At 37.0% G+C, this 13,992-nt stretch overlaps 1 protein-coding gene across 14 annotated transcripts in view; it reads left to right on the forward strand.

The window, feature by feature from the left end:
- The window catches only part of FOXJ3 (forkhead box J3), a 203,745-nt gene that overhangs the window by 150,578 nt on the left and 39,175 nt on the right, over positions 1-13,992 (forward strand). For all 14 annotated transcript variants that reach the window (XM_055255474.2, XM_055255483.2, XM_055255480.2 and 11 more), the window contains one exon: positions 1,634-1,717. In XM_055255474.2, the coding sequence (XP_055111449.1) occupies positions 1,634-1,717 (84 nt within the window). The remainder of the gene's footprint in view (positions 1-1,633; positions 1,718-13,992) is intronic.

Here is a 13,992-nt window from a genome sequence, read left to right on the forward strand (position 1 = left end):
ATAACATAGAAATACCCCAGCGGTGGCTGGGTGATGAAATGAGCATTAACTTCAGGTACCTGCATAGACCAGGATCTGAGATGTACACACCTACCTTGTACCCCAACAGTGTACACTGACATGTACATAGTAATACCCTGTACACTGATATTCTTGGTGCAGTTTGTTAAACAGCTTTTTTCCCCTTCTCATTTCAACAGATGTTAATTGAGTACTTGCTTTGTGTCTAACATTGTGCCTGGCACTGTGGATATAGAAACGAGTAAAGTAGTCCCTACCCATAAGGAATTTATAGCCTAGAAGGGGATACAGACCTGTAAACAGAATTGAATGTTAATTTGCAAACAATGGTCTAAATGTGTAAAAAGTATAGAGATCTTGCAGAGGGAGAGAGTGATGAATTCTTGGGTATGGCAGGACGGTCAGAAAAGGATTCCTTTGGATAATCTGAGGTAAAATTTGAAGGTGGAATATGAGTTTGTCATTGGTATGGTGCGTATTACAAGTAGTGAGGTCAGCGTGTAGGACAGGAACAGATAACATGGTATGTTCAAGAAAGTATAAGGAGATGATTCGTGTTGGGCATGAAGTGTGAGATTGATAGGTGAGGGTTGTATTTCCCCTCATTGTCAAATGTTGCCTTAAAAAACAGCCTAGGAAGATTAACGAGATAGTAGAGGTGAAGACTAAATTTGGATATGATCACTGGGATTAATTGTAAAACTAGGATATACATTGTGTTTCTGTTTCTGAAATGCATATCTTCCTCCCTTCCCTCTTTCCCTTTCTTGAACTCCCCTCTTTCATGCTTTCCTCCCCCGTGTGTGTGTATAGAGGTAGGATAATTGAGGGAAAAAGAGCTAAAAATCCAGACTTTGTTTCTGTTTGTCTTTTTTGCTGGTTCTCATAACTTTGAATGGGAAAGCCACTTTATCTTTCTGTGTTTTGCTCTTCTCGTTTGTATAATATTTGCAAACTTGTATTATCTATGGATCTATGCTTTTCCAAAGGTTGTTTTTTTTTTTTTTTTTTTTTGGGAGAGTCACAGTTTCTGAGTGCCCGGAACACGGTAGGTGCTCCATACATATTTTCAAATGAATGCTGTGATAACTTGTGTCAAAAAGTAAGAGAGAATAGTTAAGTCAGGACAGAGTAAGCAGTAAAAAATTTATGCACATATCATTGCTTCTCAGGAACACTTACTATATAAAATGTGTTCAAGCAGTTTGTCTTTAAAAATGTTTCACTAACCATGTAGATTTGTGAGGTCCTGGGATATAGAAACTACAGTATCTTTATACATTAAATTCTTTTAATGTCATATAATTAACATCTGTTCAATTGAGAATTACTATGAAAAATGTGTTTTGTGGATCATTTTCTTTCAAAATTTTGGTGTGGCAGAAGTTCTTGGATTTGGATTCTTCAGTTTATGAAAGTTTTCTTTTAATGTAATTATAAGTGGATATATTTTCTTATATAATCTTTTTCTCAGTTCAAAACAAGTGTTTCTTATGCTATTTTTCCATTGTATTTGCAGAATGTTTGCTTTTGATGCAAAGGATTATAAAAATCCATTTCAGTATCATAGGGTTGCTGTAATATACTGTTAATATAATTTCTTTACCTCTAGGGGTCCTACTGGGCAATAGACACCAATCCGAAGGAAGATGCGCTGCCTACTCGGCCAAAGAAGAGGGCACGATCTGTAGAACGGGTAAAGGCTCTTTATCATAAATTTAGTATAATGCGATGAATATGTCTGAAATACAGATTTTGAAAGTTCTTTTCCAGTGTGGCACATGTAACTATAATGACGGTAAGATTTTATTTGTGTAGCATTTTACATTTTTCAGAACACTTTTCAGACTCATTTTATTTGATCTTAACTCTAAGGGACAGTTTAGGAATTAAGTAAAAGGTCTTGTCATAATTAGGGCACAGGTGTTGTTTGAGACTTGAATCCAGCTCTCTTGAGTTTTAATTTGGTATTCTTTTCTCTACATCTACAACATTTAGCAATAGTTTTATGTAGCACAACTATTCCCTTCTATTATAGAGGATCAGTTTGGTTGCACTGAATTTTCCCCATTGTCCTCAAAATACCTTTTCCTGGTTCTGTCCGTTTAATAGTCACTTTGTACACAACATTTCTAAGTTGTGTGTGTGTGTATTGCTTGTAAGATAATTCCTACTTGTGAATTAATGGTTAAAATTAATTTGCAAGAGTGAAAGTAAAAAGGAACTGTAGTTAATATCCTAAGTTGTCTATTTTAACATATTTTTAGTCAGCACTTTGACTGCCATCAGCTTTCCTTATCCTTTCTACATTTCCAGCATCTCAACTAAAACATACAAACACATATCCATCCTACCTGACTGTTCTTCAAGACCCATTTCAAATGTTAACTGCTTTGTGAAGCTTCCCTTACTCTCTTCCATTTGTGTTCTTGTAGAATTTTTATAAAACTCTTTTATGGAATTTCTCACACTTTGTAGAAATTACTTGTTTTTTTATTTGTCTCCTCTACTGGAATATGTGCCCCTTAAGGGCAGAGAAAATACCTTACATTTGTATCTCCAGTGTTACCATTTTTCACAGCTTATAATAGATACTAGTAAATGTTTGCAGTATGAATCAGGGCAAAGAGAATAGGATAAGATGGAAGAAATGGAGTAAATGCTTAGTCAAATAAATTTGTTCTGTGCCCATTCCTGGTAAAGGGTTAAAACTTTTGAGCCTCAAAGATAAAGATCTCAAACTGGGATTAGGTTGGGATCACATGAGTTCATGAGGTACAACAGCAATGAGATTTAGTAAGGAAGATTTATTGGATTCAGCAGAGGGAATTCAGTAAGCCAGTTATCAAGATATATAAAATGAATTCTTAGGCCAGAACAACTTTTGACTTTACACAAACCAGAGTTTAAGAAGTTAAAGTTTAGTATTGGTGACATGGTCTTCTGGTAACAGAGCTAGACAATTTTTTTTTTTTTTTTTTTTTTTTGAGATGGAGTCTCGCTCTGTCACCCAGGCTGGAGTGCAATGGCGTGATCTCAGCTCACTGCAACCCCCACCTCCTGTGTTCAAGCCATTCTCCTGACTCAGCCTCCCAAGTAGCTGAGATTACAGGCACCCACTGTGCCCGGCTAATTTTTATATTTTTAGTAGAGACAGGGTTTTGCCATGTTGGCCAGGCTGGTTTCGAACTCCAAACCTCAGGTGATCCACCCACCTTGGCCTCTCAAAGTGCTGGGACTAACAGGTGTGACCCACCGCGTCTGGCCAGAGCTAGACAATTTTACAAGAGATGCTGATAAGCTCAGTATGTTATCATTTGAGAAGGAATGAACATCAGTTTCTGCTCTCCTTTCTTTGCCTTTTTTTTTTAAGCACTCCTCTCAGCTTATACCTAGCCTTTGCCTTTTAAAGTAGGCTTAATGCATGGGCAATTATATGAATATGTGGAGTATAAAACATTTAGCACCTGTTGCCAGAATTTGAAGGAAGGGGAGAAAAATCCACTTTTTAAAAAACACATAGCATTGTTAAACAATTTGGAAAAGATTGAAGAGCTGAAGAATTGTGGTCTTCTCTATTTGCTTTTTTCTTCTGTAGTTCCTGGAATTTCATTTGTTTTTGGAAGTTGGAATTGGGTTAACAACTGTGCGTGTCTTTTGGATATTAAGCTTGCCTTTTATTCTTGTTACCTTGTTTTATTAAAGCAATCCCTCCCTATTTTTGAGAGTCTTCCTTTTTTTTCCGAGACTGTATTGGCAGTTTTATAGTGGAGGCCTAAAGAAATACAGGATTCAGGTTACAAAAGCATGTGTGATTGAATGTACATTTTGGACATATATTTTCTGTATTCATTTTCTACTGCTTTTTGATCATCACTTTAAGTTTAAAATGTAAAATATTCAGAAATTTACTTTTGTGGTATATTTTCACAAAATATTCATAACCATACCAGGGCCTTTCGATTACTAATACTGATATTCATTTTGGCCTAAGCTGGATATTGGTTGCCCTTGTAGGAGCATACAAAGAGATTAGCTATAAGCAAAGGGCATATAATTAGGGGGACGGATATTATTTAACAAATATACTAAAATATAGTGTTCTTATGAAACATAATTTCCTGCCCTGATAAACTGAATTACCTGTATTTTTCCGAGTTTTTTTTAGAGTGGGAAGTGAGAGGTTATATAATATATAGTATTTTTGTTAGGACAGAGTTTATATTTTAAGTAACTATTGGGTTTTATCTAAGAAAATGCCTAGGGAAAATAGTGATGGTCCTGAACATGACCTTCAGACATTTAAAGGATAAAAGTTAAACGTAGATGGTAAATAAATTGATATCCCTCTAAGTTCCTTATTAAATTTCTGAAATTTGTGATTCCGTTGTCCATATGTAAACATTGAAATTCTGTGTGAAAAAATAAAAATTATTTCACACATTTTTAATTTTGAAGTGATGAGCTTTTGATGGAACAGAGAAGGCTTTCTTTCCTTTTTTTTTTTTTTTTTGGGAGACTGGATTTCACTCTGTCACCCAGGCTAGAGTGCAGTGGTGCTGCTGGCTCACTGCAGTCTCTACCTCCTGGGCCCAGGTTGATCCTCCTGTCTCAGCCTCCTGAGTAGCTGGGACTACCACCGCGCCCAGCTAATTTTAAAATTTTTGGTAGAGATGGGGTCTTGCCATGTTGCCCAGGCTGGTCTCAAACTCCTGGGCTCATGCAGTCCACCCATTTCAGCCTCCCAAAGTGCTGGGATTATAGATGTGAGCCACTGGGCCCAGCTGAAAAAAGACTTTCTAAACTGCTAAAGAAAAGTGATTTTAAAAAATGCAAGCAAGAGCATCTTTATGTTTTAAACGGAAGATAAAGCTTGACAGTTACCTCCATCCTAATATTTATTTTTCTTTCTTATTTTTATTTATTTATTTTTTCTTTTGAGACAGAGTCTCAAAAGACACCCAGGCTGGAGTGCAGTGGTGCAATCTTGGCTCGCTGCAACCTCTGCCTCCTGGGTTCAAGTGATTCTCCTGCCTCAGCCCCTCCGAGTAGTTCACCACCACGCCCAACTAATTTTTGTATTTTTAGTAGAGATGGGGTTTCACCATATTGGCTAGGCTGGCTCCATCCTAATATGCTTAACCCAGTTCTCTGGAATACTCACCTGTCCCTTCCATTTACATGAGCATAAGCCTGTGTGTGCTGTCTGTTCTATTATTATTACATTTCTTCTTTTCTTAATCCATAATTTAGTTTATAAATCTCCTTTTCCTTTTAAACATTGATTTCATCTTACCATTTTTTAATCATATAATGGTCCTGAAGACCTTAAACAAATTGAATAAAATTTCAGTTTATTGAAAAGATACTGAATAAAATGGACAGACTCTAGTAGGAATCTGATGTTTCTTTTCTGACTTCACAACTTACTAGTTCCTGTGACTTTTGGCAAGTTGTTAAATTTTTTGCACTTCAGTATTCTCAGCTATAAGTAAGAGGCTAAAAGTCAAAACAATAGAAGATTATGCTGAATTTATGTGTCAAATGCTTTTTAAAGGATTTTATATGTATTAACTCATGTAGTTTTTAAAATAACTCTGATGAAGCTGATGAACATGGATGTTAAGTGAGTTATCCAAGGTACTAAAAAATACCAATGCCAGAATTTGAACTCAGATAGTCTTGCCTTCACAGTCTGTGCTGTCTACAACTACATTATTCTTCCACTAGTATTTGTTATGCTGAAGACTACAACACTGAATCAAAATTCTTTTTACAGATGCATATTCTGTTGTGAGCTCATCATCCTTGATTTAAAGCAGAATTCCCTACATTAATTCAAACATATATAATTAAGTAACATAAATGTGATTATAAATGACAGAGCAAATATTAAGTAATGAATTTGGTAGACCAACTGAAGTGACTCAAAATACATAATGCTCTCTGGGAAGGCCTCTAAGGAAGAGGAATGAGACTTTGAGACTAATAATTTTGGTGCGGAAGTGGAGCTGTTTTTGCGTAGAAAATGCTAAAGGATGTTCCACTTGGAGACACAGCATGCATGATTTGACTAGTAGGTAAGAAGTACAGGTGGGCATAATTGAAGACCCTTTAAATTGTTGTGAAGAACTTAGGCTGGAGTGTGGATATTTAGATAAGGGGTAGACAGATTTGGTTAGATAACCTAAAGTTATGAGATCAATACTTTTACTTTGATTTGACAGCCCATAGTGTTGAGAAGTGAATCAAAACAGTTAAGGTACATACTCTTCACAAAATAACCCATTGCAAGAGGAAGATGCTGAGTAGATACAGATGGTGTTGCAATAGTAATGGCGTGAGCTAGGGATATGTACATGAATGAGGTTCTTTGGAAAACTAGTGTGCTTTCTGAATGCTGTATATACCTGTAATTATATGTAGTGTCATTTTATCAGTTGGACAGATCTTTATTCTGTAGATACTGTGAGCCAGGCATTGTACTAGGGTACTGTGGTGCATACCAAGAAGAATAAGACGTAAGACAGATAATTTTAGGACAAGGGTAAAGTATAGAAGGTATTTTAAGAAAGATAAACTATTGTGTGCAGAGGAAGGAGAGATTATTTCTTACTAGTACTGTCTGAGAAGGCTTCATAGGTTATGTGGCTTAGCTTTCAGATGGAGATAGGCAGAGCAACGTAGAGAGAATACCATTCAGGGTACATCTCTATAAATGAGGGTTAAGTGTCTATCATGAAAAGGGATTGTTCTAGATCCTGAGGAAAGAGCAATGAACAAAACACAAAACCTACATCCTGTCCTCTTGAAGTTTATATTCTGATTGAGGGGAGGGAATTTAGAGAGAGTAAGGGAGGAGTAAACACAAGATAAGAGGTCTTTATTAAAGGTATTGGATAGAAAAGTATTAGGATTTGAGTGGGAACACAGTAGTTAATTTTGTCTGGATAAGATTTTCCTTTTTGAAGTTAATTTGCATTATAAAAATTCATGCTTATCAGACCACACCTTTTGTAGTCTAAGTACTGAGTTAAGTGTTGAGGGAACAGTTGGTAAACAAGATAGCCATACCTTCTCCTCATGAAGCTCTTACTCAAGCTTGGAAGATAAACTGATAAGGTAGGATGAATGTACATTCCTGGTGTTGCTTATTGTCTCAGCATAACTACTAGTTCCGCATTCATTCTCCAAGTAGCTTGTGGATGATAAATTATGTGGTCACAGAAAGATAAGGGTCTTTGAGAACTGTGGGGCCATGTAGCAGAGAGGCATAACAATCTAAGAATCAGGGAAGATTTTCTTGAAGAAGTGATGTTAATTGGAGGCCTGATGGATGAACTGAAATAGGGCAGATTAGTGGGATTTGGAAAGTGAAAAACTGGTGGTAAAAAGGAATGCCCTCAAAGTGCAAGATAGGTCAGTATGGTTGACTGAGCATGGAATCCAAGAAAGATAGTAATTCCTTATTTTTTAACTTTTTATATCTTTTTTTCTTCTTACTTTTTATATTTCTTCTTCTTCTTCTTCTTCTTCTTCTTCTTCTTCTTCTTCTTCTTCTTCTTCTTCTTCTTCTTCTTCTTTTCTTCTTCTTTTCTTCTTCTTCTTCTTCTTCTCTTTCTTCTTCTTCTTCTTCTTCCTCTTCTTCTTCTTATTCTTCTTCTTCTTCTTCTTCTTCTTCTTCCTCTTCCTCTTCTTCTTCTTCTTCTTCTTCTTCTTCTTCTTCTTCTTCTTCTTCTTCTTCTTCTTCTTCTTCTTCTTCTTCTTCTTCTTCTTCTTCTTCTTCTTCTTCTTCTTCTTCTTCCTCTTCCTCTTCCCCTTCTCCTCCTCCTCCTCCTCCTCCTGCTTCTTCTTCTTCTTCTCTTTTTTTTTTTTTTTTTTTTTTTTTAATAGAGACAGGGTCTTGCTACATTTCCCAGGCTGGTCTCAAACTCCTGGGCTCAAGCAGTTCTCTTGCCTTGGCCCCCCAAAGTACTGGGATTAAGGTGTGAGCCACCTGTGCTTGGCCAGTTTCCTGACCTTTCTGCATTTTGCTTTTTAATTTGGGCTTGCAAGCAATTAAACTATTACAAGGAAACTAGTGTCAAGGAGTAGAAGAGGGAACATATATCTTAGGTAGTTTTTTAGCAGTGGATCATGCCTGTAATCGCAGCACTTTGAGAATCCTGAGCAGCAAGATAAGATCCACCTCTCCATCTCTACCAAAAGAAAAAAAAAAAAAAGAAAACTGGGTGTGGTGGCACCTGCCTCTAGTCCCAGCTACTGGGGAGGCTGAGGCCAGAGGATTGCATGAGCCCAGGAGTTTGAGGTTGCAGTGAGCCATGATTGTGCCACTGCACTCCAGCCTGAGCAACAGAGCAAAACCCTTTCTCAATAAAAGAAATGCCTCAAAACAGTGAGCGCTCCAAGTTATTTTTATCATGTTGATAATCAAGAAATCATATTCTTGTCTATTCATTCTTTGATCCCCCCAACCCCCTTTTTAACTTAAATATTTTGTCTTGACTATTTTCTAATGTTATTCTTTGCTTATAGAAACTTACGATGCTGTCTCAGTAGTTCTCAGTGTGTGAGGCTGTTTCAGGGAGCACATGAGGTCAGAACTATGTTCATAATAAAACCCAGATGTTCTTTGCTTTTTTCATTCATTATCGCTCACAACTTTTCTAGAGACTACATGACATGTGATTTTGCCATAGATTGAATGCTGAGGCAGATGTGTCTTCTATAATGGCAAGCATTATAGCAATTAAAAATACGTAAATTAATGCCATTCTAAATATTTTTGTTTTGGAGAATGTTTATGCAAATTAATATTATGTTAACATGTATGTTTATTCTTGTTGGTTTTAAATGAATTAATGATTATTGTCCTGAGACTAAAAATTTGAGAACTATTGCATTAAAGGAAGATTTTGTATCTATCCTAGGAGACTTTCCTTTAGAGAAAAAGAAGTCTGCCATGGTTTGGGTTTCCTCAGAAGTAGACAAGGAATTGAGCACAGGTAGTTTGAGGGATGATCCTTGCAAAGTAGGGCAAGGAGATAGGACAGGGAATGAAGCCAATAAGGGTAAATTACCCAGTCAGTTAAAACTGTTAGCACCTAGAGCTCGATCTCACTGGGAACTCTGGCAGTTTAGAGCTGCAGGCCAACAAGTGGGATATTTATCCAACAGTTCTTCCTTCTCATTAATTGAGTGATTCTTCTAGGGACTTTAGCTTTTCAGCACCTTTGGCTTGTCCTGCATGAAGCCAAAGCATGCTTCCCAATCAGAAAAAAAGCCCTGGAGGAGAAAGTTGCTGATATTTGTAGTAAGCAACCTTCAAAGTGTAGGTGGGATATGGGAGGGTTTGGGTGGTTTTTGCCGTGTCTTTACTTTTTTTCTATTGGTGGAGTGTGTTTTCAGACCCTTTGTTTTTGTTTTTTCCTTTGCAGCCTCCTGGATTTTCAATTCCTAGCCCAGGAAATCCTTTAAAAACATACTTTGTCTCTTTTCAAGTGTGTATGTGCACAACTGTTCCTCTTAAATTAGTAGACTCATGGTGTATCTTTTTGAGTGTATTGTTTCATGTAATTGAAATAGTCTCTTCCTGGTCACTGCTTAGTGTGCCTAAGTTCCATATTCAGAGTTAAAAAATATAAGTGATGCATTCAACACTTTTACAGAAGAAGCTGGAACTCTGAATGTGACTATTGCATATGGGTAGTGATTTCAGATATTTACTGTGTTGTATGCTTAGCCCAGGTAAGGTACTTTGAAAGAGTTATAATTAGGAAATAATGCACCTGTTAGAAATGTAAACTGTCTGAACATTTAAAGCTGCTAGGAGTGAGGATAGGGGTGTTGCCAGTGGTAGAAAATGGAAATTGTAAAAAGAAAACTCCAAAACTTTATTTGTTGGAGACAAAGTCTCACTCTGTTGCCCAGGCTGGAATACAGTGTTGTGACCGTGGCTCACTGCAGTCTCGACCTCCTGGGCTCAAGCTATCCTCAACTGTTTAGCTTCCTGATTAGCTGGGACTATAGGTACATGCCACTATGCCCAGCTAGTTTTTCTTATTTTTGTAGAGACAGGTCTTTCTTTGTGTCAAACACCTGGCCGAGACCTCCTGCCTTGGCCTCTCAAAGTGCTAGGATTATAGGCATAAGCCACCATGCTGGGCATCCAAAACTTTAGATTGCTTTGTGTTTTAACATCATTTAAAGACCTAAAGTTTCTGTTTAGGTTACTATTTTACCATGTTTTTGCATAGTAAGCGCAAAGCCAAGTTATGTTATAAAGTCATGAGGGTATCATTTTTATTTGGTACAAGATTTATGGGAAATGGTACAGTAGACCTCCCTGAGGGGGATACATTCCAAGACCCCCAGTGGCTGCCTGAAACCAGACAGTGCTGAACCCTATATATACCATGTTTTTTTCCTAAACAGGCATACCTATGATAAAGTTTAATTTATAAATTAGGCACAGTAAGAGGTTTACAACAATAATAATAAAGCGATACCACGACAGTCAATCTGATAACCAAGAGGGCTGCTGGTAGTGTATACAAAGTGGATGATATGATGGACAAGGGATGATTCATGTCCCAGGTGGGACAGAGTGGGGTGACACAAGATTTTATCACCCTGCTCCGAATACCATGCAATTTAAAACTTATGAATTGGTTATTTCGGGAATTTTTTTATTTAATATTTTTAGACCATGGTTGATCACAGGAAACTGAAACCTCAGAAAGTGAAACTGTGGAAAGGAGAGGACTCCTGAACTAACCTGGAAGTTTGGAGACCTAGTTTTAAAGGTGTATGTTATAACTTAGAATATGTATTTAATTTTTCTGGCTGTAGTTTCTTTATATAAATGTAAGTGGATTGTCAGCTGTACAGGCCTGGGAATCTGCTGTCCTACAAGTGCGAAGGCTCTGAGGTAGAGATGTACTTGGCATGGTGAGAAACAACAAAGAGGCTACTGTGGCTGGACAGTGTTTGTGGAGGGAGGAGTGGTGATAGGACTTCTCATTAGAGAAGTAAGGGGTGGGAACAGGAGGCGAATTGTGCAGGGCTTTCTAAGCCATTGTAAAGACAATCTTTATTCTGAAGGAGGTGGAAAGCCATTGGAGGGATATGAATAGAGTAGTGATATGATGTGACTTAAATTTTAACACGGTCACTCTAGCTGTTGTGTAGAATATAAGCGGTAAGGGAACAAGGGCAAAAGATCAGTTAGGAGGAAATTGCCGTGGATAGTTTTGCCTAAAATCTTATAATGCATTGTTATAAAAGTTATATGGGGGAGAAGAGGCCAGATCTGTCAACTCACTATCCTAAACATATTGGCCCTTGCGGAAAAATCAACACATTGTCTGCAATTATCCAGCTTTTTTTGGAACAAAGATGGAAGAAATACACATTACTTTTTCCTGAAGGTGTTTACAATCACCTGAAGGTGATTACAAGTATAATCAGTAAAAGAACTGGAGGATAGATGGATAAATAGAAAAGAGAACACTTTTCTAGGTGGGATACTCTCCATCTGGACATGTATCTGAAATTGTCATGCTGTTACTTGTAATTCAGTTTCTCAATTATAATAGCAGAGTGGTTTTGTTGATTAAGTGATTCCCTCACTGTGTGCCTTCCCTCTCTGAGGTGGAGTCTGAGAAAGAGTGAGGATTTAGTTAAAGGAAAGGGTGTAAGTGAGCACAGGAAGAATTGCAATCTACATGCTTACTCTTAGCTGTAGAACTGAATAAATGTTTATTTCAATTGGGAAAACTACTGAGTATATATTATGTGGGAGCACTGCATGTTGTCTCTAATATATATGCCTAAGTAGAATTTCCTGGGGGTTAAAAACAGTGGAAATCCTGTCTGGTTAGAGATGGAGATCATGAAAAGTTTCATAAGAGATCATTGTGATGAATGGGTAGGATTTTGTTTTTTTGCAACACTATTGAGGGATAGTTGTACAGTTAACTGCATATTTAAAGTTTATAAGTTGAGGAGTTTTGGGATCTGTACAACTGTGAAATTATCAACAGTGGCACATTAACATTTTCATCATCCCCAGAAGTTCACTCCACTCTTGTCCCCAGGTAAGCAGTGATCTGGAGAAAATTGACATCCTAGCAATATTGAATATTCTAATACATAAAAATGTTATATTTCTCCATTCATTAGGTCTAATTTAATTTCTCTGAGGAGTGTTTTTTGGTTTTCAGCATAGAGACATGGATGCTTCCAGTTAGATTTAATCCTGAGTATTTTGTTTTTCAATGGTATTGTAAGGATTTTTTTTTTTTTTTTTGAGGTGGAGTCTTGCTGTGTCACCAGGCTGGAATGCAGTGGCACAATCTCGGCTCGCTGCAACCTCCGCCTCCCGGGTGCAGGCCATTCTCCTGCCTCAGCCTCCCGAGTAGCTGGGACTACAGGTGCACGCCACCACGCCCAGCTAAGTTTTGTATTTTTAGTAGAGATGGGGTTTCGCCATGTTGGCCAGGATGGTCTTGATCTCTTGACCTTGTGATCCGCCACCCTCGGCCTCCCAAAGTGCTGGGATTACAGGAGTGAGCCACTGCGCCTAGCCTATTGCAAAGTATTTTTAAATCAATTTTCCAATTGCTTGTAGCTAGTATATAAAAATATAATTAATTTTTCTATATTAACTTTGTATTTTATTATCTTGTTAGTTCTAATAGTTATTTGAAGATGCCTCTTGAGATTTGTCATAAGTAATTGTGTCATCTGCAAATAGAGACAGTTTTCCTGTTCCTCTCCTCCCCTCCACCCCAGATCTATATATTTGAAGGTGTGGCTCTTGCAGACAGCATTTATCAGTCTTGCTTTTTTAGCCTCTCTGAAAGTCTTTGCCTTTTCATTGAGCATTTACATTAACATTTAATGAAATCATTAATATGACTGATTTAGGTTTATGTTTTGTTTTCTGTTTGACCTCTGTTTTTAGTTTCATCTCTTTTCCCTTTTCCTGCTTTTAGATTATTTTGGATATATCTTAGTATCTCATTTTAATTTATCTGTTGGCTTTTTAGCTGTTCCTATTTATTTATATCTAGGAATTTCAGTGTACATCCTTAACCTTTTGCAGTCTACTCAGTTATTAGTGTATCACTCCATATAAATGTAAAAATCTTCCAACCATATAGATCCTCTTTTTTCTTTCCCTCACTATACCCCATAGTTGTAATATGTGTTACATTTGTAGATGTTCATAAGACAGTGTTACAACTTTTGCCTTAAATAATTTATGTGATTTTTAAAACTTAAGAGGAAAACAGTAGTCTTTTATATTTACCCAGTGTCTACCATTTCTGGTGCTTTCATTCGTTTCAGAAGGTCCAGGTTTTTTCTTTGCTATAATTTTCCCCTGCCTAAAGAACTTTCTTATAGTGCAGGTCTCCTAGCAACAAATTCACTTAGTTTTTCTTTCTCTGAAAATGTATTTATTTTGCCTTCATTTTTTAAAATTGTCTGTTTCACATATATATGTATATGATATGATATATAATTTTTTTTGCCCCTTAGAGATGGGTGTCTCACTATGTTGACCAGGCTGGTCTCAAACTCTTGGCCTCAAGCGATCCTCCCATCTCAACCTCCCAAAGTGCTAGGTGTGTGAGCCACCACGCCCAGCCTGCCTTCATTTTTGAAGAGTATTTTTTATTAGATATACAGTCTAGATTGATAATTCTGTTTTATTTTAGCACTTTAAAGATGTTCACTGTCTTATGACCTCCATCATTTCTGATGAGAAATCCACAGTCATTTCCCAGTTGATGTTTACCTGCATGTGATATGTAGTTTTTCTCTAGCTTTTTTCTATCTTTATTTTCAAGAATTTGATTATGATGTATCTAAGTGTGGTTTTTCCTTCCATTTATTTTTATGGGGTTTACTGAGCTTCTTGAATTTGTTAAATTTGTCTTTTACTAAAGTTTCAAAGATTTTAGT

The sequence above is a fragment of the Symphalangus syndactylus genome, chromosome 12 (assembly GCF_028878055.3).
Source record: "Symphalangus syndactylus isolate Jambi chromosome 12, NHGRI_mSymSyn1-v2.1_pri, whole genome shotgun sequence".
Taxonomy (NCBI): Eukaryota; Metazoa; Chordata; class Mammalia; order Primates; family Hylobatidae; genus Symphalangus; species Symphalangus syndactylus.